Source organism: Chiloscyllium plagiosum, unplaced genomic scaffold (assembly GCF_037043375.1).
Source record: "Chiloscyllium plagiosum isolate Xiang-an unplaced genomic scaffold, Cpla_swu_hap1 HiC_scaffold_10, whole genome shotgun sequence".
Taxonomy (NCBI): domain Eukaryota; kingdom Metazoa; phylum Chordata; class Chondrichthyes; order Orectolobiformes; family Hemiscylliidae; genus Chiloscyllium; species Chiloscyllium plagiosum.
In genome coordinates this window covers 7321166-7345681 of record NW_028270148.1, presented here as the reverse complement: position 1 = coordinate 7345681, position 24516 = coordinate 7321166, and the positions used below count along the sequence as shown (strand labels likewise).

At 45.8% G+C, this 24516-nt stretch overlaps 1 protein-coding gene across 1 annotated transcript; it reads right to left on the bottom strand.

Moving 5' to 3' along the window:
• Positions 1-248: 248 nt before the first annotated feature.
• ltv1 (LTV1 ribosome biogenesis factor) lies at positions 249-12686 on the bottom strand. The gene is made up of 11 exons (XM_043695297.2): positions 12519-12686; positions 11094-11222; positions 10395-10592; positions 9922-10009; positions 9422-9557; positions 7864-8095; positions 7134-7261; positions 6420-6553; positions 5906-5958; positions 4139-4339; positions 249-3327 (listed from the first exon to the last, which is right to left on the bottom strand). The coding sequence occupies exons 1-11, from the start codon at positions 12519-12521 to the stop codon at positions 3211-3213; spliced, it is 1419 nt and encodes a 472-aa protein (XP_043551232.2). The 5' UTR covers positions 12522-12686; the 3' UTR covers positions 249-3210.
• Between the last annotated feature and the right edge of the window lie 11830 nt (positions 12687-24516).

Below are 24516 nucleotides of genomic sequence, written 5' to 3'. Positions count from 1 at the left end.
AGGGAGAATTTAAATTCAGGTAATCAATAAATCTGCAAAATAAAACACTCATCTCAGCAACAGCAACCACAAACTTATCAAAATTGCCTGGTTCACAAACAAGGTCTCAAAAAATAATCAACCATCTTCTTCATGACCAATCTAATAAACGTGTAGCTTTAGCCAGTGGTCTCAACCCTTTACCTCAATAAGCGCTATTTATCAGTAATGAAAAATATCACAAGGTACAAAAACTTATGGGAAATGTGTAAATTGGAAAAGTTAAATATTTATTATGGTTGAATTACAAAACATTATGTTTAAGATGAAGGAAAACTTGCTTCCTGTCAACCGAATGGCTCAGTGCCGGGTGCTGGCTCCTTAGCCAATGCCCAGGCACAACCTCGAGAAATGGTTACCTGACTCTTTCTCCAGTTTCTGCTACCGGTGGTGGTTCCACCCTTCCTCTTCCTGGCCGAGCTCCTCCTGGATGACAGCCCCTGTGGGTGTGGGTGTTGTCAACGAGTAGTTCTGGCAAAACGGTTTGCTAGCGTGGGGCAGGAAATTAACCTCACGACTGGAGTCTGTGACGATTTTGTTTTCCAAACCTCAATGCGAGCTCATCAGCAGATAGCGAACTATCCATGACTCGTAAACAATGTGGAGGTGGTGTTGGATGGGGATGGACAAAGTTAAAAATCACACAACACCAGGGTAATATTCCAACAGGTTTATTTGGAAGTACTAGCTTTCAGAGCGCCACTCCTTTGTCAGGTAGCTAGTGGGGCAGGATCGTAAGATACAAAATTTATAGCAAAAGATAATTGTCGTGCAATTAAAACAAAATATTGAGCAAATCTAGGTGTGATCAACATTTCGAGACAGTGATCTTTAGCTATAAATTCTGTGTCTTATGATCTTACCCCACTATGATGAAAGAGCGGCGCTCTGAAAGCTAGTGCTTCCAAATAAACCTGTTGGAACACAACCTGGTGTTGTGATTTTAACTTCAATCAATGTGTTGGCAGTCTGTTTTAACCCATTGCTGATCAGTGTAGAACCAAAACAAGTCCAGAGAAAATAATAAATCTATCTTTATTTTAACGTCGCAGGTTGCTTACAGTAATATTGAAAGAATAAGCCTTAGATTCCTGAAAAATCTGCAGCATTCCTAGAGGTGGTGGTAAACCTGCTCCTTTAGTGAAGGGAGCTGCTTGTAATTCTAGATCCAAGGCAACACGGCTAGCCTTTATATGTCTGCAAAGGCCCAGCAAGATTCTCATGTGTATCTGAAGGAGCAGTTTATTACCACCTTCGCCAGGGCAATTATGCAGGGGTAAGAAATGCTGGTGTTAGCAGCAACACCCACATCTCATGATTCTTTAAACATGGTTGCCTGCCTCTTGCTATTACAAAGCTGACAAAAGATAGTCACTAGTGGAAACAAGTCCAAAGAAAGGACTCAGGACATTTATCTGAGGTGTCAGGCCATTTGAGCAATGGCAGAAAGTTATTACCGACCACATCAGGCCTTCATTTTCTGAATTACCGCAATGCACTGTACAGCAGAGGAGAAAAAACTCCCCGCAATGCCCTGAAATAGCAGTGAACTCTGACAATTTCCTCATACATTAGACCCAGCACAGCAATGGGAGGTTTCTCTCCACCAATGTTTGTTTCCTGCATCCACACGCTCGGTGTAACACAGGGCTTTTCTGGTAAGGGAGATGGCGTGGGAAGGTGAAGGCACTGTGTGGAATACACACACACACACACACACACACACACTCTCTCACTGCTCCCTGTCTCAAACAATATGAGAAGTGGTGCTAGTTAAATGAGAAGATAGTGGAAAAGGCCTGCAGTTTGAGTTTTAAAATGTTTTCCTGGAGCTCATTTGTATTAGTTACAATCAGTGGATGATGATATTCAACTGTGCATTACCTTCCTTGCTGCACTCGCTACACATCAGGAGAAGCAACAAAGACAGAGGTTGCACATCTCACAGCACACAGGGAAACATCACAACTACGGTCTGGAGAAAGAGCTGACAGTAGGTTGAAGTACCATAAATTACACAGGATGGAAGGCCACTCAGCCCGTTTGCACTTGTGCTGGCTCTTTGAAAAATCTATTTGATTAGTTTCATTGATCTGCTCTTTGCCAATAAACCTTCAAACGTTTCCCCATTGAAGGATTCATCCAATTTCCTTTTGAAAGTGATTATTGAATTCACTTCATTACTCTTTCAAGTAGCACATTCAGGACATATCTTACTACATTTCTCATCTCCCATTCTGCATCTTTTGGTAATCATAAATTTGTGTCCCCCATCCTGGTACTGTCACTCCAGTCAATGGAAGCAGCTTTGCAATTAGTTCACAAAATCTCAATTTTGCATTGCATCATTCCAATATCTCATCAAGGAACAGTATCTCAGCAGCGCTGCACCATCTGAACAACAGATTATGGCATCACACTTTCCAGAGTGCCACTGACCCGATCCTAAAGGTCAAGAGCCCAGCTCCCACGCAGACCGTCTGCAGCTGCATGGACTAGTCACTAAAGCGAATGGTAAAGTCACCACAGTCTTACCAGACCACAGAGCTGTTCTTTCATCAGACTATGAAGAATGGTAGTAGTTTAACCTGAGGGTCACTGCACCTCAAGCGAGGGGAGAGGTTGAAGAGGAAAGTCTGACATGGTAACCTCAGCTGGTGCAGGAATTGAATACATGGCCTTGTTGTCTCAAGCCAGCTGTCCAGTTAACAGAACAGACACAGCCAATAGAACTTCATTGTGAAAAGTCACATCAATTAACTTGATCTCCTCACTGGCTGAGAAAACTCAAGCATTCCATAAATAAGTCGAGGCACAGGCCTTTTTTTTAATGAACTGTCTTTTGTGGGATAAAGGTCCACCTATGAGAGTGCCTTTCCATGCTGAAGATGATCAGAGTTAAGAAGAACATTCCGCAGACATCCCAAAGAAACTTCGGCGTTTGATGAAAGGGTGAGTTTCTCTTGAGGAAAAGTGCAGGTCCATGCTGCAATCGCTGCAAGGGCCAAAGCTTTATCTTGGTAAGGAATCAAGTCTATTGGTTTGGCTAATGGTCAGAGGCAGCAGAGGGGTTAGTTTGAACTCTTCATTTGAACTGTCAGTCAGTGAACTAACCTCCAACAAATTCCCTCCTTTATCCAATGTCCGGTGGGAGAGGGAGACCCTTATGTACTATAACTCTAGTCTGATTCCCTGCAAGTTCTGCCTCAGGTTCAGTATCACTTGTTCCTGTCTTACTTTCTCTATTTTAAATGCATTTCTGTTGGCTTTTTTCTCCAGTCTTCGCTCCTATATGTGGCAGGGTGGAGGGGGAGAGAGACAGAGAGAGGATTAGAAAAGGCAGCATATTTTCCAATAATCACCAAATTAATTAGTAATCCAAACATTAATGGAGAGACTGAATAGACCAGGCTTTGCTTTCTTACAGCAGAGACGGTTAGGATTTGATGGTTTATAGGTTTACAAAATCATTCCAGGTTTGACAAAATGAGAAGAACCTTTCCACAGTACATTTATGAACCACAGGACTGTGACTTAATGGAACGGGTAAAAGTCCAGCATTGGGTTTGAAAATGCATTACCTACAAGGATGGCAGAAAAACAAATTTCTGCTCTAACATGAATTGGAAAAGAGTAAGTTGCAGGACCATGATAGAACTTTTGTATGGGGGTGCAGGGGGGAATTAATGCAGGAATTAAATTATTTCAAAAGCTAGCCCAACGGGTTAATTGACCTCCTTTGGTGCTGTATCACTCTTCATTTCCTAATATGCTGACATGTTGTGGAAAGGAGAAGAGAGGAGAGCAGAACTGACAATCTGGGACCAGGTACCAAGCTCAGTTGAGTTGCCCATTAAGCTTGAAGCTTTGTGCAGCTGTAGTGTCATCCAAATGAAAATGTACACTCTGTCTGGACAGATAGCCAACAGCAGCTTCAATAACATCCATTAAATACTGAAACCAGTGATTGTAGAGTACTGGTTGATACACTCCGAGGAGGGTACACTCTGCAACCGCGTTCCACAATAGTTCCAGCCTCATCAGAGAGCATCCTGAGTTTAGCTTCTGGCCGCATTACACAGCACAGGATTTTCCTCACCTTCCTTTCTTCTTTAATTTTCTGTTTCCGGATTTTCTTGTCCTCTTTGCTCTCATTCGGTGGACGTGACTGCGTCGAGGCTCTGGGAATGTCATTGACATTAATCATTTCCATCCTCTCCAATTGTTTAGTGGTCAGACTCTTTCTCGGTAAAACATCCAAGGGAATCCCGGTTTTCCTGGACACCTTGACTGGATTGAGCTGAAAGAGAGTCGAGTGAATAACAATTTCCAACTTGGACTATGTGTGCTTATAAAATCAACAATATGGGCACTGTTGCCATAGCCAGTACTTGTTGCCCATTCCCCTGGAACAAATGGAGCTATTTCAGAGGACAGTTAAGAGTCAATCACAATCACATTGCTGTCAGCCCAGAGTGACTTTGAGGTCGAACCAAAGAAGGAATGATCTCCTTCCCTAAAGGACAGTGAACGAAGTGGGTTTCTATACCAATCAAGTCACCATTACAAAGACTAGCTTTCAACTCCAGTGTTATTCATTTAATTCAAATTTAATCAGCTGCTGTGGGATTTGAAGCTATGCCCCCTCAGGGCCTTTGACATTCCGGATACCAATGGCATTATCACCATGCTACCCTCTCCCTCTTTAACACTTCAAAAATGTCCCTTGGCACTTTACTAGAGCATTGTTTGGCAACATCTGTCTTTGCATTACAGAATGAGAAATGAAGACAGATGTTCAATAGCTTGCTCAAACTGGTAGGTGTCAGGTAGAGAGCGAGAGGTTTCAGGTGGGAATCTCAGAATCTTGGACCAAGGCAACTGAAAGCATAGTCACCACCAGCACAGTGACAAACTAACAAACACGGACAAGTGTCAAATGAACAGATAAACAGATGTCTCTCTAAACCATCGCTGCACATACAATGATGAGATTTCTGTGGAGTATTTACTGCATTACATTGCCTTATAGAAATGCAGGTCCTACAGAACTGGCATGCTAAACATAAAGCAATCATGAATAAATCCAACAGCAAATCGCATGGGGGATAGAATGTAGACCTTGGAGGAAACCTCTTTTAAACACTTCCTAAAACCAAACCATGGAATGCCACTGACACGGGTTCAATGAATTCAGCTGCTACGCAGTTAGGGTGAAAGTCTACTGTCCTCACCCCACAGTCTGAGAGGTCTCTCAGAGGGAGATACACAACAGGAGGTTGGGTGAGAGGGACCATGATCTTCTGTGATGTGAGTGGGTACAGGCTGCACAAAGAGTAGCAAGGGTCATTGGGAAGTGGAGTCAGACACTGATCAACACTGGGAGGTGACTGATACTGAACTCAGCTATTTGTTATACATCACTCCCCAATTAATGGATACTATCCATACTACACCATAACCCAAAGTCCAAAGTACCCCAAATACTGTAACCGTATGGAGACCATTTGCAAGAACTACAAGTTCCCTTTGCTGAACGACATTACTGAACCAGCCTAAAGAAATCACCAAATTGCTTTGTTCACTTGCACAGCCCATCACTGGGTGTGAACACTTAGCCTCTGCAATTTATTCTTCCAGAACTGAAGGTCCAGATGCAGTTGAGATGAATAAGGAGACGAAGCTGGTCTTGACTGTGCTCCAGCCTCAGGCCACTCTGCCCAAGCCAGACAAACCTCCCAGCTGCAGTCTCACTGGGTGAGGAAATCGAGCAAAGGGTGAACACCAGCCACTTCCCATAACCCCAACCTTATTCAGAAGTAGGAACTCAGTCTCAAACACTTCCGGCAGCAGCCCCTGCTCATACCTTAGGTGGGTCAGTTATCAGCTTCGGGTGGTTGTATAAATTTGAATAGGTGCCTGTAAAAACAAAAGATTCAAACTGAGGATTTGAGCAAATGTATCATTGCAATTCCACCAGCTCCACCTCCAGTACTGGGATGGATACGGAACTTGAGCACGCTCTCAAATCGCACAAATTATCAGCTTCATCATAATGACATTGATTGAAGAGTAAATGTTAGCTAGGACGTCAGCAAGAACCTTCTCATCCTTCCTCCACATAGTGTCCTTGTACGTTTTACATCTGCCTGGGAGAGTAGACCACTCTTAATGTCTCATCAGAAAAACCGCACTTCCAAAGGTGCAGCACTCCCTTAGAATTGCTCTGGGAGCATCAGTCTGGATATTGCGCTCAATTTTCAGGAGCAAGATTTGACCCATAACCTTCTGACAAGAGGCAGGTGTGTCACGCCTAAACTACAAAAGAAACAGTAGAAGATTTTGATGGTGCACAGAGCCATCTAACAGTCAGTACTTACTCAGGATGGATTCACAATCCCATTGCTCGGTTGGTTCCTCAATGACGAGAACTTCAATCTCCTCGTTTTCCTCTTCCTCATCTCCCTTTAATAGAACACCTCCCCTTGGTCCCAGCTCATCGGGCATTTGACAGCTGCAGGTGGGATTGAAAGAAGTTGAAAAGTCCGTTAAAAAACAATTAAAGTGACACAGACCCCACACTCCCACCTCGAGTATCTCTATAGGACTTATCCCATTGAACACAAGTGTACTGTTAAGTTTATTGAAGATTCACATTTTCCGAGATTGGGGAGGAGTGATTTCTAGATTTGTGAAGAGGTTGGAATTGCCTCCTTCAAAGAGAGAGGTTCACTTGGAATTGAGCAGCAGCAGTCAAATCTATCAGGAGGGAGAGTAACCAGCAGTCACAGATTTAAGATATTTAGAAAAGTAACCAAGGTTTGGGAGGGAGTTACAGGGGATGAGGTGGAGAAGACTGTTTTCCAATTTGAATGCTTAGAATCATCAAAGAGCTGCCTGAAAAGGCAGTGGAAGCAGATTCAACAAAAGTTTTCGACTGGATATTGCAAAAACACACCAAAAACAGGTTGTAGAACTATAGATAAACTTTAGAGAAGGGCAAGTTATAGATATGCTGTTTAAAAAAAGTTTCACTGGCCAAAAGGCAACACATGCAGAACCATTCTGTGATTTACATTTTAAAAACCACTTACTCTTTTGCTTTCTGAGTGTGGTAATCATTGATAACTTCATCCAGCCGTGCACTGTCCACCTGAATCGATCCCTCAAGTTCGTGGTGATCCAGAGCTCCAATCTCATCGTCATCGTACTCTTCGTACAACTGAAGCAGACAAAAAAAAAAAAACAGGGTTACAGCAAACAGAGCAATACCTGAAGGGATCCATCTACTTCCAACACCTTTGGAGAGGTGCAGCATTTCAGAATTATCAACTCCAACCCTGAGTAGTACCACCTTTCCCATTGCTTACTACACTGGAGAGAAACCCAACAGAGAGTGGGAGAAAAGAGAGAAAGGAAATTTTAGAAAAGCACTTGTCATAAATAATGAAGAAAGTCTGAAAGGTAGGCACTGTTACAATATAAAAAAACGCAGCAGCCAACTTGTCGACTGCAAATCTCACAAACAATACGATGATAGCATTGAGGCAACCCATTTCTCTCGTGATGCTGATGGAGGGATAAGCAGTGAGCAGGACAAACTCCCCTGCTCTTCTTACAGTGGCCTTGGTATTTCTTACATGCACAAGAACACACAGCCCTGGTCTCAGCTGAAGGCAGCCCTGAAAATGCAGCATTCCCTGGCGCTGAACTAGCCTGTCAAATGGAACTTGACCCTGTGACTCAGAGGAGTGTGCTACCCACGATGGACAGCATGGATTTTTGCCCTGTGTATTGCTCTGGTACCTCGCAAAGTAAACTGACCTTCTCAAACCGATCGTCCAACAGGGTGAGCTGCTCATTTCGTCTCATCACAGATGATGTCATGGAGTAGGCAGTGAAGCGACTCCTGGTTTCCTCCTCCATGAAGGAGAATTCCCTCATCCCGCCTTCAAAGCGAACAATCTTTGAACCATCATTATCATCATCAGAGAGAGCACCGACCGAGTCAAAGTCTTCATCCTCTGTATCCTCCCACTCCTCGTCATCAGAATCCCTGAAGGACACACCAACAAATCATTCATTTGGTCATCTCAGGCAAAAGTTCCAATTAGAAGCATATTATAGACAAAGAGGAAACGTCAGGAGCACCATCATAACTGCAGAAGCAGCAAGTAGACAAAGACAGCAATCAGGGAGGTCAAAACAATGACTGCAGATGCTGGAAACCAGATTCTGGATTAGTGGTGCTGGAACAGCACAGCAGTTCAGGCAGCATCCGAGGAGCAGCGAAATCGACGTTTCGGGCAAAAGCAGTCAATTTGTGTACAGCAAGATCCCTCGGAGAGTGAATCAGATAAGTTACCAGTAAAGCTCAGGTGCAGTTGGTTGGAAAGAGGAATGCTGCATGGGAAATCCCTTTCATTCAAAAGCAGTATCATAGGGCCTTTTAGTGTCTATGTTAACATCAGTGTGGTGGTGATAATGGTGATGGTGGGGAAGTACAGATAAATGGGGCTCTCGCTTTAGCTGCTGCAGCAAGAGATCTTCTGTCCTAGCACGGAGATGTTAGGTTCAGATGTTGCAGTGTTTCTGAAAGAAATTGACGGAGACCTTTCACCCATTTCACAGGTGTCAGCACAACTGAGGCCTGGGGCAACTCAGCTATGATCTTACAGAATGGCAGGGCAACTTTGAAAGGCTGAACTTCCACCCAGACTTATTTCTTAGGTTCTGTGCTTACTGCCGAGATTGTGTAGTGACACGGAGAGGGATAGCATTGTGTCTGAATCAAGATCGAGGGGCTGGGAAAGAAACAAAGAAAACACAATCAGGGAGTATATAGAGTGACGGGAAACAAAACCTACAGGCAGCTGTGCAAATAGTTACATTACAACAAAGCAATGAAACCATCTCAGCTTTAACCTTGTGGAAGGGTTACATATGCTTTTGAATTTATAAAGGATAACAATTTAAGTGCAAGGTAAAATTTGATGTTAGGACTGAAAACTGGAACAATCTTATATCTTGTGCAGTTAGTAACTATTCACTAAGTTCTGTCGAGCGAGAGCAGGACCTTTCTCTGACTGGGGTGGACATCATCTCTTAGCTGCGAATGTTATTTAGGCCCTGGGTGATCTCCGATACTAATTTCGATTGACCAAGGCATTCAGAGAAGAAATTGTTAGATTTTGCCAACTTAATGGGCTTGGAATTTGATCCAGGTTTGCGCCTCTTCCAGCCAATTTCACCACCATGAGGGAGGATTAGTGTCGTGCCCACCTGTCCACAAGTTCACCGACACCTTCTAGTTCCTAACCCCTCCTCTCTGACCCTCCACAGCACACTAACTCTCCCCTTTCCCCAGGTTTAAATCACATACACTTCAGCATTCTCCGCACTCTCTCTCCCGCCAGCCTTCACCATAAAGTCATCCTCCAGAATGTTGTCTGGATCATCAAAATCAAAATCATCATCGAGAGCAGCAACAATATCCGGATCGAGGTCTGGGCGAGGTCCTGAGGGCAAATGCAAACAAACCCTTAATGTTCCAAACAAGTGTTGACATCAAACTTGCTTACTCTACTTTGTGTTCAGGAGAAGTCAGCACAGAAATCTGATACATGTTATGAAACATTGTGATTCACTGTACAACACATGCAACTTGTACAATGGGATTTCTTCAAAGAAAGGAACACTGAAATTATTGTCCTCTTTATCCATTGCCCTGCCTGCTTATGACAGGGAGCTTAGCTCAGTGGTTAACATTCCTGAGGCAGGAAATCATAGGTTCAGGTCCTACTCTAGGGACTAAAGCACAAAGCCCAGACGGACACAGCAGATTACTGAGGGAATCTGTGCAAAGAGGGAACCCAGTCTTACCTCGAACAGGAGCTGCTTTGTTCAGCAATCCAGTTTTCTCTTCAAACTCTGAAGCAAAAACTGACGATGGCAGGTTAATGGAGTGAACCTGAAATCAAAAACATCACAGGTTTCCAGTCTCCTCTCCAACAACAGGGTCTAGAAACATCCATTTTTTGTGGTGATAGTAGTAGTGCAGCACTGGTTGAAGATAACCCAACATCATCTTATCAGGGAAGCACCTCACATGCTCGCCTCATCAGTGCCAACCAGATCCTGAGAATGACTGCAAGACATCCTACACCCATCAATTTAATCTTCACCAAGCACAGATGTATTCACAGTAGGGGACGGGGGTGATTAAGAGAATTGACATCTCTTTGCCGCACCCTCCAAACCTATTGCCTATGCATATTTTCTGCTTCTGTTTCACATCAACTCCAAATCACAGACTTGACCAATATTTCCCATAATTGTGCCCACATGACCCTTACAGGAATCTGTTGCACTTCCTCCCGCAGGTCTCCATCGCCGGTGGTTACGGTGTCTTGGCTCTCCTTCCGGGGTACACTGGAGACCACAAGCTCAGCAACCGGAGATGCCTCTTTCAAATGCTGCAGATAGTTGTAAGTATCATCATAGAAGATGCCGTATTTCCTTTCCTCTTCTTTACGCTTTTGTAAATCTGTTCTCTGCAAGAAAGGAGTTAAAACTTTTATACCAGCTGCAGATTTTATATTGACTTGAGCTGATCAAACACAAGGTAAGTGGCATAAGAACTATGCGCCCCTCCTCAGGTCCAACAGTGGCTCAGTGGGTCACACCTTGAGTCAGGACTCCAGACGTCTGAGCCCATAGTGCAGACTAACAGTTCAGTGCAGTACAGAGGGAGTGCTGCACTGTCAGACATTGTTTCTTACAGGCAACGTTAAAGCAAGCCTTGTCAGGTGAACAAACCATATCCCATGATCACTCTGAAACAAAGATGGCTGAAGGGCGTTGAAGCACAGATCAACAATGATCTATCTCAATGATGGAGCAGACTTGAGGGGCTCAGTTATCTCCTACAAATCTATCTGGATCCAAAGAACAAAGGGCAAATGTAAATTCAATTCACGTGGAAGCTGTCCCATCCAGTGCTGAGCCCTACCATATTCACACACAACTTGTAACTATATGTCAAAGTTAACCACCTCTGCCGGCAGTAGAACTCTCTGTGGGGCGTTCTCGTCTGCGACCAGTGGGTCCTTCTGGCTTCTGTGCACCAAGTGAAAGGTCACCGCTGACTTCTTCTGAATGAAGGGCTTCTTCTTCCGGTGAGGCTGAAGAATAAAACGGAAAAACGGGTTAGAGCAGAGGAATAAAGCAGTAATCCCAGTTCATTCAGAAATCAGAGGGATAACTCCAGCAGCAGGTGTGTCAGCTTCACACAGACTGATTTTTCACTGTTTATAAGCCCAGCAAATATAATGCCACACCATGCCAAAAGTGTCAAGACCTTGGAAAGGGAGATCAGCAGAGAATGCCATGAAATCACAGCACAGAATCTGGCTATTCAGTCTAACTGGTCTTTGTGATCACCTCTGATCCATAACCATCTGCTCCCATTATATTTCATTTCAGTTTGTCCAAGGATCCAAGGAAAATTATGGAAATGGTCAAAGGGGAGGAGAGCTCAGGAGAGATTATTAAAGTTTTCAGATGTAATGGAATCAGATGTAATGGTATTAGATTATTTTATTAGATTTCCCAGTGTGGAAACAGGCCCTTCGACCCAACAAGTCCACACCGACCCTCCGAAGAGTAACCCTCCAAGACCCATTGCCTCTGACTAATGCACCTAACACTATGGGCACTTTAACATGGCCAATTCACCTGACCTGCACATCTTTGGATTGTGGGAGGAAACCGGAGCACCCGGAGGAAACCCAAGCAGACACGGGGAGAATGTGCAAACTCCACACAGACAGTCACCCAATGCTGGAATTGAACCTGGGACCCTGGTGCTGTGAGGTGCTAACCACTGAGCCATCATGCTGCCCCACAATTACAACTGAGTAAACACAACTACCAAGACATGAGGGAGGAACTGGCCAGAGTTAATTGGATGTGGTGATATTCTACATGGAAATTCTCGAGTTACCAAGTAGAAGGCCTTGGATCTAAGCTTGAAGAGGAAACAGTTTGGAAGACTCTCGATGGATCCCCAATGATCTGGCATGCACAGATCAAAACAGTCTCTGGTATTACTGGACACACAGCACCCACGACCCGCACAACCTTCCTCCTTTGAGGCAAGTACCACCCCAGGGCGTGAGCCCAGGATCCAAGGCGCTACACTACTGCAGGCACTATCCTTCAATGAGGCAGAGTGGGACTAGGCCACTGTCTACTGTCCCAGGTGGGCTGAAAGGCCCTCACTGTACAAAGTGAAGGACGGGGGAGATCCCACAGTAATCCCTAGTATCTATCCCTCAGCCCAGGACAGGCACAGGGTGGCCCAAGTGGGATCTTGCTGTGCACGCGAGGCCGCGCCTGCTTGCGGCGCTCCCTCGGAGAGGGCCGGGAGGTCGGTAAAGGGCGCTACAAAAATTCAGCTCCAGCCCGAGTCTCCGCACCATCGTCGCTGGAAGATGTCGCCCGCCTCCACGATCCAAACACCCGGCTTCAGGAGCGGACCCTCGATCCCCAGGCGCGGGCGAAGCTCCGAAATGGAGAGCAGCCTCAGAAGCAACAAACTCTCTCTAGGCCGCCATGCGGCCGCGCTGCTAACTTGGATTGGCTGGAACCATGAAGGACTCTGGGACTCTGGAGGACCATCTGCTGGGCTCCGGGTTCTGATTGGCTGGAGTAGTAAAGCACCCTGGGATACTGGAGGACCATCTGCTGGGCTCCGGGTTCTGATTGGCTGGAGTAGTAAAGCACCCTGGGATTCTGGAGGACCGCCTCGTGGGTTCTGGGCTCTGATTGGCTAGAATAGTGAAGCATGTTGGGATACTGGAGGAGTGTCTCTTTGACCTCCGAGGTTTTTTGGTCGTTTTCACAGAGTCCCTGGTGTCGAAGGTTGTGTCCTCTCCCGTATTTAATCTTGTTTAAAATTCAGGAAACAACTGATTATATTTATTCGCTGTTTCCGCACCGATTGAAACGTTTACGGTTTTCCAGGAAAGGGACAACACGGGGTTAAAAACAGAATCTTCTGGAAATCAGGGATTCGGGGGAGGGAGGAGCTCCAGAAACTTACAATTATCAGGGAACTGGTAGGAGCAAAGTGAAGAAGAGTGATAATCGTTAAGTACGATTGAAGTGATTGTTCACAGTCTTTGGGGAATCCTGTTCACAGAATCTCTACAGTCTGGAAGCAGGCCATTTGGCCCACCAAGTCAATACTTGACCCTCTGAAGGGAACCCCCCCCCAAAAAAAAACCCTGCATTTCCTATGTTTATTCCACCGAACCTACACATCCCTGAACGTTATGCGCAATTTAGCTTGGCCAACCCACCTAACTTGCACATCTTTGGGACTGTGAGAGGAAACCAGAGCACCCAGAGGAAACCGATACAGACACTGGGAGAATGTGCAAACTCCACACACCTGAGGGTGAAATCAAATGCGGGTCCCTGGTGCTGTGAAGCAGCTGTGCAAACCACTGAGCCACCATGCCATCCCTGGTACAGAGTAAAGTTTTAGAACTGAGATAAGTCCTGGGGTCCTGATGGGTTTCATCCTAGGATCTTAAAAGAAGCAGGTGTTCAGGTTGTTGATGTGTGGTTTTAATTATCCAAAATTCAGTAGATTTGGGGAAGGTTCCTTTCATTTGCAAATTAACTAATGTAACTCATTTATTTAAAAAGGGAGAGAGGAAGAAAGCAGGTAACAGGCCAGTTAGCTTAACATTGGTCATAGGGAAAATGTTAATGGCAATGATAATAGTGCTTTTGGATAAGTTCAACGTAATCAGACCGGGCCAGTGTGGTTTTGTCAAAGGGAAAATATTTATTTTATTACAGTTCTTTGAAGAACTAACTTGTGGTTGAAAGGGAGCCAGTTATATTGTATTGAAACTTTGAGAAGACATTTGCAAAATGTAATATATCAAACGTTATTGCAGAAATTAAAAGCTCCTGCTGTAACAGAAAGGTAACCTTGGCAAAGGGAGAAGATTAGAAACAAAACAGAACTCTAGACACTGGAATCTAAAGTAGACAGGCAGGAGGCTGGAAGAACACAGCAAGCCACGCAGCATCAGGAGGTAGAGAAGTCAACATTTTGGGTATAACCTTCTTCAGGACTCGGGGTGGGTGTAGGGAGAGCTACAGATAAAAGGAGTGGCAGAGGCACGGTGATGAAATGGGAATAGGTTAAGACAATCAGGAAGCTGACAGTAGGAATAAATTGGTCTCTTTCAGGCTGGCAGGTTATCACAAGTGGTGTGCATTGGGACCAGTGCTCTTTTTTTACATTTTATATAAATGATTTAGATTAAGGGAATGAAGGCTTGGCTGCTAAATTTGCTGTTGACACAAAGGTAGGAAAGTGTGTTGTGAAGGAGAAAGTGAGGACTGCAGATGCTGGAGATCAGAGCTGAAAAATGCGTTGCTGGAAAAGCGCAGCAGGTCAGACAGCATCCAAGGAGCAGGAGAATCGACGTATGTTGTGAAGAGGACATGAGCTTACAAAGGGATATGCATTGATTTAGTGGGCAAAGATCTGCAAATGGGAAAGCATGAAATTGTCAATTTTGGCAGAAAATAAGCACTTGATCTAAATTGTGAGATGTTGCAGAGCTCTGATGTGCAGAGAAATCTGGGTGTCCTGGAGCTTGAGTCACAGAAGGATTCTATGCAGGTGCAGAAAATAATCCAGAAAGCTGATGGAACGTTATCGTTTATTGCAAGGGGAATTGAATGCAAGAGTAAGGAGATTATGCTTCAGTTATACAGAGCATTGGTGAGACTATATCTGCAGTAGTGTACAATAATAGTCACTGTACTTAGGGAGGAAGTTAATGCATTGTCAGCAGTTCATGTATACTGGACTAATATCTGGAATGAGTGGATTGCCTTATGAAAGGCTAGACAAACTAGGCCTGAATCCTTTGGAACAAAAAGAAAATGTGCTAGAAAATACCAGCAGGTCTGACAGAATCTGTGGAGTAAAACCAGTGTTAACGTTTCAAGTTCAGTGACGCTTCTTCAGAGCTGATGGTAGCTAGGAAAATGTTTTTTATGCAGAAGATAGGGTTTGGGGAGGGGGTAAGGAGCAAACAAAAGGTGGGGATAGAACCCAAAAAGAGAGAAGAACAGTTGCACACAGACAAAGGAAAGGACAACGGTCAGCAAAGGTGATTGAATGGTTGCTAATGGTGACAATTAGTGGCTAACAATGGGTAGTGTGTAATAGCAGACCATGTGATAACAAGGCCTGGTGTGTTGGGTAAGGACATGGAAGAAGGTGCGTCCAGCCCTAAAATTGTTGTTGAGTCCAGAAGGCTGTAGAGTTCCCAAATGGAAAATGTGATGTTGTTCTTTCACATGCACTGAGTTTCGCTGGAGCACTTCAGCAAACCTGAGACAGTAACGTTGTCTGGTTAACATGGTGGTGTGTTGAAGTGGCAGACAACTAGAAGCACGGTGTCGTTTTTGCAGACAGAACTTAGATGTTCTGTGAAGTGGTCACCCAGTCTATGCTTCGTTACCCCAATGTAGAGGAGACAATATTGTGAGTCGTGCAGGGAAAGTGCTGATTTACTGGGAATGTGTGTTTGGGCCCTTAGATACTGAGGAGGGAGTCTAAATGTGTGGTACTAGAAAAGCACAGCAGGTCAGGCAGCATCAGAAGAGCAGGAGAGTCGACGTTTCAGGCACTAACTCCACACTGAGGAAGGAGAAGGTAAATGGGCAGACGTTGCGCCTTCAGCAGTTGCAGAGGAAGGTGCCATGGGGCTGGTGGGGTGTGTTGGTGATGAAAGAGGAGTGGACCAGGATGTCCTGGGGGGTGCGATCCTTGCAGAAGGCTGACAAGGGAAGGAAAGGCTGTATTTATCTGATGGTGGCATTCTGTTGGGAGGTGGTGGAAATGGTGGTTAATGATCCTCTGGATGTAAATACTGGTGGGAATGGCAGGTGAAGACAAGGGGGACCCTAACGCTGCTGCGGGAGGAAGGGAGTTGGTGAGGGCTGCAGTGCAGGAGATCAGTCGGATGTGGCTGAAGGCCCTGTCAACTACAGTGCTGAGGAATCTTTGGTTGAAGAAGAAGGCAGAGATTTCAGAGCCCCCTTGTCGAAGTTGGCATCAATAGAACAGATGCAATGGAGACAGAGAAACTGGGAGAAAGGGATAGAGTCTTCACAGGAAGCAGGGTGCGAGGATGTATACTCCAGATAGCTGTGGAAGTCTGTTGGTTTGTAGTAGATATTAGTGGCCAGTCTATCCCAGAAATAGAAATATAGATGTCGAGGAAGGGAGAAGTCAGAGATGGGCCGGGTGAAGATGACAGCAGTGTGAAAATTGGAAGTGAAATTGATAAACTTTTCCAATTCCAGGCTAGAGTGGGAAACTGCAGTGATGATATAACTCATTGATCGTAAACAGGATGTGGGTTAGGGCTGGAATAGGACTGGAACAAGAATATTCCACGTACACCTCAAAAAGACAGGCACATCTGGAGCCCATGCGGAGATCCGTGGCCACTCCTGACCGGAAGAAAGTGAGAGGAATCAAAAGAGAAGTTGTTGAGGGTGAGGACAAACTCAGCCAAGCGGAGGTGGCTGGTGGTGGGCGCGGACATTTCAGGCCTTTGTTCCAGGAAGAAGCAGAGACCCCTGAGACCATTCTGATGGGGGATAGACGTGTCAAGGGATTGCCTGTCCATGCTAACAGGGAGGCAGCTGGAGCCCACAAACTGGAAATTCTGACACCGGTGTAAAGTGTCAGAGGAATCGCAGATGTAAGTGGGCCGGGACTGGAAAAGGGGTGACAACCTGTGGCAGTGATTGTGGATCTCATGGTACGGCGAGAGCAGCTGAATCCTTTGGAGTTTGCAAGAGTCTGATGCAACCTAATTGAAACAAATTAAATTCTAAGGGGACTTCACTGGGTGGATATTGAAAGGATGTTCCTCTTTTGGAAAAGTCTAGAATTAGGGGGTCATAGTTTACAAACAAGGGGTTACCCAGTTAAAATAGAGGAGCAACAAAAAAAAAAGCATTTCTCTCAGAATTATGAGGTTTTATAATTCCCTTCCTGAAAACTTAGTGGATGCAGAATCTTGAAATATTTTTAAGGCAAACGTAGATTCTTGATGACCCAGGGATGAAAGATTATTGAGGATATGCAGGAATGTGGAGTTGAGGTTAAATTCAGATCAGCTCTGGTTTTATTAAATGAAACCAGACTCGAAGGACTGAAAAGCCTACTCCTGTCCCTTGTCTGTCCCCTTGTTTGTCTGTCTGTTCCTGAAGTTTGAGCATCTCTGAGGTTATTGTTGGGGTTGAAACTTTATTGCTGGAACAGCACAGCAGGTCAGGCAGCATCCAGGGAACAGGAGATTCGACGTTTCGGGCACAGGCCCTTCTTCAGGAATGGGGGGTTTATTGTTGGGGTCAAATGTTTGAATCTCTCCTGATATTTGCAATTAATTAATTTTGTAGTTTTTGTATGCTTTCATACAGTTAATGGTTTATCCCCAATTGGACAATGACTTTTTTATGCTCATTGTTAAAAGTACATTGGCAGCCTCTTGTAAATTTGTTCAGTGATTGACCACAATGGTGAATAAAACACATAGTTTACCAAGATAATATCAACCAAAGAGCTGCGGATGCTGGAGATGTGAAACAAAAACAGAAATTGTTGAAGCGACTCAGCAGGTCTGGCATCTTCTGTAGAGAGAAAACAATTAAAGGTTTTGAGTCTAGTGATTCTTCTTCAGAACATCATAATAAGTCAGGTCTCACTCTTGAGATGTGACTTGTCCAGTATGACCATCATGGAACATAATACTCCATACTGTCCAATCAAACACTCCATGCCAAATATTGTTTACATAAAGGCTCTACTTATATGGGGAAAGTTTGCAACTTGCTGATGCAATGTCCGATTAAATGATATTGGTGGGGAGAGAATTACAATATTGGCAGCTTGACTACTCTTTGCAATGCAGGTTTCTGACACCAGGGGGTAGTATAAGCTCAGCACCAGGAGCATAAGCTGTTAGTGCAGTCAATACAAGACAGAGTGGATTCTGGATTAGTGGTGCTGGAAGAGCACAGCAGTTCAGGCAGCATCCGAGGAGCAGTAAAATCGACGTTTCGGGCAAAAGCCCTTCATCCTTTATTCCCGATGAAGGGCTTTTGCCTGAAATGTCGATTTTACTGCTCCTCGAATGCTGCCTGAACTGCTGTGCTCTTCCAGCACCACTAATCCAGAATCTGGTTTCCAGCATCTGCAGTCATTGTTTTTACCTACAAGACAGAGTGGAGGCTCGTGCCTAGCTACAAAGATATAAACAAAGTCTAGCTTTTAATTCTACATAATGTGTGATGATGAAACATAATAGTTACTGACTCAGATCTAATGTTTGTTCATTAAGCTGAGTCAGAATGATCTGGCTGTGGCTTCCAGCAGCTGATTTAAGATGGCATTTCGATATTGCACTGAAGACAACACACTGAGTTCCACATCAACAGACTTGAAATCTCTCAGGTTAGTTGTTAACTTCTCCAACAAGGACCCATATGCTTTTTTTTTCTGATGAAAGATGCATTAACATACCTTGAAGGACAGAGCAAAGATGTCTTGGTCTTGATCTCTCTCAAGTGCAAAGCCACCAAAACTGATTAACTAGTTCGTTGTTCTTTGTGGAATCTTGCTGGGTACAGATTGGCTGTCAGCCTTCCCAACATTACCACAGTGACTGCATTCAAAAACTTAATTGGCTCTGGAGTGTCTTACAATATTCTGAGGACACTAGGGTTATTAAAATGCAATTTATTTTGATTATAGAACAATCAGGCTTGTGATATTGCATGTAGTTAACGAATACTTTCCAAGAGGCGTGGCATTAGAGGAAAAGAATTCACAGAGTACTAAGTGTGGGTGTTATTCAATCCTTAGTTTAAAGAGAAATATTACTGTGAATGTTTATATTTCCTATTTGTAAATTCTGACATCCACATTTACACGTGGAAACATGCCACATTGTCACTACACCCCTCCACCAGTGGTGGTACAATAATGTCTCTGCTGGACAGCGACTCTCAATGGGGATGCATCTTTAATGTTGCTCATGTTGTCCTTCTGTACAAGAACGTTAGTGGGGATATTCCAGGTAACTACAGACCAGTGAGCCTGATGTCAGTGGTGGGAAAGTTTCTGGAGAAGGTAGTGAGGGATAAAATATATTTATATTTGGAAAAGAATGGGCTTATCAGTGAAAGGTACCATGGTTTTGTGCAGGGTAGATCATGCCTTATGAACTTAATAGAGCTCTTTGAGGAAGAGACCAAGTTGATAGATGAAGGAAAGGCTGTAGACGTCATATACATGGACTTTAGTAAGCCATTTGATAAGGTTCCCCATGGTAAACTAATGAAGAAAGTGAAGTCACATGGTGTTCTAGCTAGGTGGTTAAAGAACTAGTTGAGCAACAGGAGACAGAGTAGTAGTAGAAGGGAGTTTCTCGAAATGGAGAAAGGTGACCAGTGGTGTTCCACAGGGAACTGTGTTTGTAATATACATAAATGTTTGTAATATACATAAATGTTGTTTGTAATATACATAAATGATCTGGAGTAGGGCATTATTGGTCTGATCAGTAAGTTTGAAGATGACACAAAGATTGGTGGAGTAGCAGAAAGCATAGGGGACTGTCAAAAAATACAGGAGGATACAGATAGACTGGAGAGTTGGGCGGAGAAGTGGCAGATGGAGTTCAATCCAGGCAGATATGAGGTGATGCATTTTGGGAAGTCTAATTCTAGAACCAACTATACTGTAAATGGAAGAGTATTGGGAAAAGGTGATGGACAAAGAGATCTGGGAGTGCAGGTCCATTGTACCCTGAAGGTGGCTGCACAGGTGGAGAGAGTGGTCAAGAAGGCATATGGTATGCTTGCCTTCATTGGTCATTTCCTCTGCCCTGAAGCTCTTCAACCATGCCCTGAAACAAACCCGCTACTACAGCCACATTTGCTTCCTCAGTACCTGCCTCCGTAACCAACTCATCCCACACGGACTCCGGACCACCTTTAAACCAGCAGAGTTCGGACCCGAACAGGACAAACAGTACAGACTACAGATTCAAAAACACCAGCAACAGTTCTCCTTCAAGATCCTCCGCTCCACACTCGCAGCAATGCGCCGGCACCTAACCTCTCTACAGTCATCCCTGCCTCAGCTGAGGGTCACACTCTCTCAGAATTGCAAAGGACCCACTCTGTACTACATCCTCAGGAGAATCCATACTCTCAACAAACAGTATTTCAACTCCATCTCAAACATCAAAAACTTTAAGTACAACAAACTTTTATCTACCCACCTCCATAACCAGCGCTCCGCAAACATTCCAGAAGATTCCCCTGGCCTCGGAAACACCATTAGCCATGCGGCTGATGCAGCTACCACCCCCACGCTGATTGATGATGTCACTTCTGCCCCCATCATGGCCACTCCCATAGCCACTTCCGCCCCTCACATCATCGCTGATGCCACACGCTCAGTGACTTCCACCACCCCTACTGCCGTGTCTGCCACCACTTCCACCCCCACCAGCGCCACTCACCTGCATTCTGCTGACACGCCCCCCACAGACCCCACTGTCACTATCCCCACCCCCCAGAACCCCGAGGGGAACACTACCCCTGCTCATGACTCTACCCCCATTCCCCCCACCATCACACCCACTCCAGGTACTGGCTCTGACCCCACTCCCAGCTCCACACCCACACCAGCTCCCAGCCCTGCCGAGTTTTCACCATCCCTCCAGACCTCCCCCTCACTGAGGACGAATGATCAGTCCTCAGCAAAGGACTCACCTTCGTCCCCCTCCGTCCACGCATCAATGAATTTAATACACGCCGTGACATCGAACACTTCTTCCTTCGCCTCCGAGCTTACTTTCACAATCAGGACTCCCGCTCACCTTCCGAGGACCCCTTTGCCCACCTCCAATGCAGTGCATCCACCTGGACACCCCGCGCTGGCCTAATACCTGCCCTCGACCTCTTCATTTCCAACTGCCGCCGGGACATTAACCGCCTCAACCTGTCGACCCCCCCTCCCCAACTCCAACCTCTCACCCTCCAATCCCTCTGCTCCAATCCCAACCTCACCATCAAGCCAGCGGATAAAGGGGGCACAGTAGTAGTCTGGCGCACTGACCTCTACATCGCTGAAGCCAAACGCCAACTCGAGGACACCTCTTCCTGCTGCCCCCTTGACCATGATCCCACCGCCCATCACCAAACCATCATCTCCCAGACCATACAGAACCTCATCACCTCAGGAGATCTCCCATCCACAGCTTCCAACCTCATAGTCCAGGAACCCCGCACTGCCCGGTTCTACCTCCTTCCCAAGATCCACAAGCCTGACCACCCTGGCCGACCCATTGTCTCAGCATGCTCCTGCCCCACTGAACTCATCTCTACCTACCTCGACACTGTCCTATCCCCCCTAGTCCAGGAACTCCCCACATACATTCGAGACACCACTCACGCCCTTCACCTCCTCCAAGACGTCCGTTTCCCCGGCCCCCAACGCCTCATCTTCACCATGGATATCCAATCCCTCTACACCTCCATCCGTCATGACCAGGGCCTCCAAGCCCTCCGTTTTTTCCTCTCCAGACGTTCCCAACAGTACCCTTCCACCGACACTCTCATTCGTTTGGCCGAACTGGTCCTCACCCTTAACAATTTCTCCTTTGAATCCTCCCACTTCCTCCAGACCAAAGGGGTAGCCATGGGCACACGTATGGGCCCCAGCTATGCCTGTCTCTTTGTTGGCTACATAGAACAGTTGATCTTCCGTAATTACACAGGCACCACTCCCCACCTCTTCCTCCGCTACATTGATGACTGCATTGGCGCCACCTTGTGCTCCCGTGAGGAGGTTGAGCAATTCATCAACTTCACCAACACATTCCACCCTGACCTTAAATTTACCTGGACCATCTCTGACAACTCCCTCCCCTTCCTGGACCTCTCCATCTCCATCAGTGACGACCGACTTGACACTGACATTTTCTACAAACCCACCGACTCCCACAGCTACCTGGATTATACCTCTTCCCACCCTATCTCTTGCAAAAATGCCATCCCGTATTCCCAATTCCTCCGCCTCCGCCGTATCTGCTCCCAGGCAGACCAGTTCCACCATAGAACACACCAGATGGCCTCCTTCTTTAGAGACCGCAATTTCCCTTCCCACGTGGTTAAAGATGCCCTCCAACGCATCTCGTCCACATCCCTCACCTCTGCCCTCAGACCCAACCCCTCCAACCGCAACAAGGACAGAACGCTCCTGGTGCTCACCTTCCACCCTACCAACCTTCGCATAAACCAAATCATCCGCCGACATTTCTGCCACCTCCAAACAGACCCCACCACCAGGGATATATTTCCCTCCCCACCCCTCTCCGCCTTCCGCAAAGACCGCTCCCTCCGTGACTACCTGGTCAGGTCCACGCCCCCCTACGACCCATCCTCCCATCCTGGCACTTTCCCCTGCCACCGCAGGAACTGTAAAACCTGTGCCCACACCTCCTCCCTCACCTCCATCCAAGGCCCTAAAGGAGCCTTCCACATCCATCAAAGTTTTACCCGCACATCCACTAATATCATTTATTGTATCTGTTGCTCCCGATGCGGTCTCCTCTGCATCGGGGAGACTGGGTGCCTCCTAGCAGAGCGCTTCAGGGAACATCTCCGAGACACCCGGACCAATCAACCAAACCGCCCCGTGGCTCAACATTTCAACTCCCCCTCCCACTCTGTCGAGGATATGGAGGTGCTGGGCCTCCTCCACCGCCGCTTCCACACCACCAGATGCCTGGAGGAAGAACGCCTCATCTTCCGCCTCGGAACACTTCAACCCCAGGGCATCAATGTGGACTTCAACAGCTTCCTCATTTCCCCTTCCCCCACCTCATCCTAGTTTCTAACCTCCAGCTCAACACTGTCTCCTTGACTTGTCCGGACTTGTCCGACCTGCATAGCTCCTTTTCCACCTATCCACTCCACCCTCTCCTCCCTGACCTATCACCTTCATCCCCTCCCCCATTCACCTATTGTACTCTATGCTACTTTCTCCCCACCCCCACCCTCCTCTAGCTTATCTCTCCACACTTCAGGCTCTCTGCCTTTATTCCTGATGAAGGGCTTTTTCCCGAAACGTCGATTTTGCCTGTCCTCGGATTTTGCCTGTCCTCGGATGCTGCCTGAACTGCTGTGCTCTTCCAGCACCACTAATCCAGAATCTGGTTTCCAGCATCTGCATTCTTTGGACGGGTTATTGAGTATAAGAGCTGGCAGGTCACGTTAAAATTGTACAAGACATTGGTTCAGCTGCATTTAGAACACTGTGTACAGTTCTGGTCACCACATTATCAAAAGGATGTGGACGCTTTGGAGAGGGTGCAAAGAAGGTTTACGAGGATGTTGCCTGGTATGGAAAGTGCTAGCTATGAAGAAAGGTTGAGTAGGTTAGGACTGTTTTCATTAGAAAAGAGGAGATTGAGAGGGGACCTGATTGAGGTCTACAAAATCATGAAGGGTGTAGAAAGGGTAGATAGAGATAAGCTTTTTCCTGGATAAGGGATTCAATAATGAGAGGTCACGCATTCAAGGCAAGAGGTGGAAAGTTTAAGGGGCATATACGCAGCAAGTACTTTACACAGAGGGTGGTGGGTGCCTAGAATGCATTGCAGTATAGGCAGGCAGATTCATTTAAGGTGTGTCTGGACAGATGCATGAGTAGTTGGGGAGCAGAGGGATACAGATGCTTAGGAATTGGGCGATAGATTTAGACAGTGGATTTGAATCAGCTCAGGCTTGGAGGGCCGAAGGGCCTGTTTGTGAGCTGTAAATCTTCTTTGTTCTTTGTTAATGCATTAGTGGTCAATTTCTTGCAGCATGATGTATGATCAGAGATCGGAGCCACATTCTTTTTTGTCTCCATGTTGTTTGTTTCTCTGACTCTTTACTCCGCTTTGTCTCTCTCCCTCCCTCTCACACACACACAGTGTATTTTTCTTTCTTTGTGGTTAAAAGGAGGTAGGTAGTATAGAGAGGGGTGTCCCAGGCTAATAACTGTATTTAGTGTGAAGGACGCAGTGACAATATGGTCACTGGAGCTTCCTAACCTATTCCAGTCTTGGATCTCACTATCTTCTTAACTTTATGTCTCCTAGTGCAATCACAGCAGTAACAACATTCAAAACATACTTTGTTGGCTCTAAAATATATTGGGATGTACTGAGGCTGGAAGATACTGTGGACATGTTGTAAGAGATCGCAACTGGGAGTATCAACTGAAATGTAAGTTGGACAGCTGCAGTGCAGCGAGAGTTGAGAAACTTATGAAAATGAAGTACTGCATATTTATTTGAGTTG

Coding starts and splice junctions, on each gene's coding strand:
- ltv1 (XM_043695297.2), bottom strand. Junction 5,959..6,419: donor GGATTGTGAATCCATCCTGA/GTAAGTACTGAC, acceptor TTGTTTTTACAG/GCACCTATTCAAATTTATAC. Junction 3,328..4,138: donor AAATTAAAGAAGAAAGGAAG/GTGAGGAAAATC, acceptor TGCCACATATAG/GAGCGAAGACTGGAGAAAAA.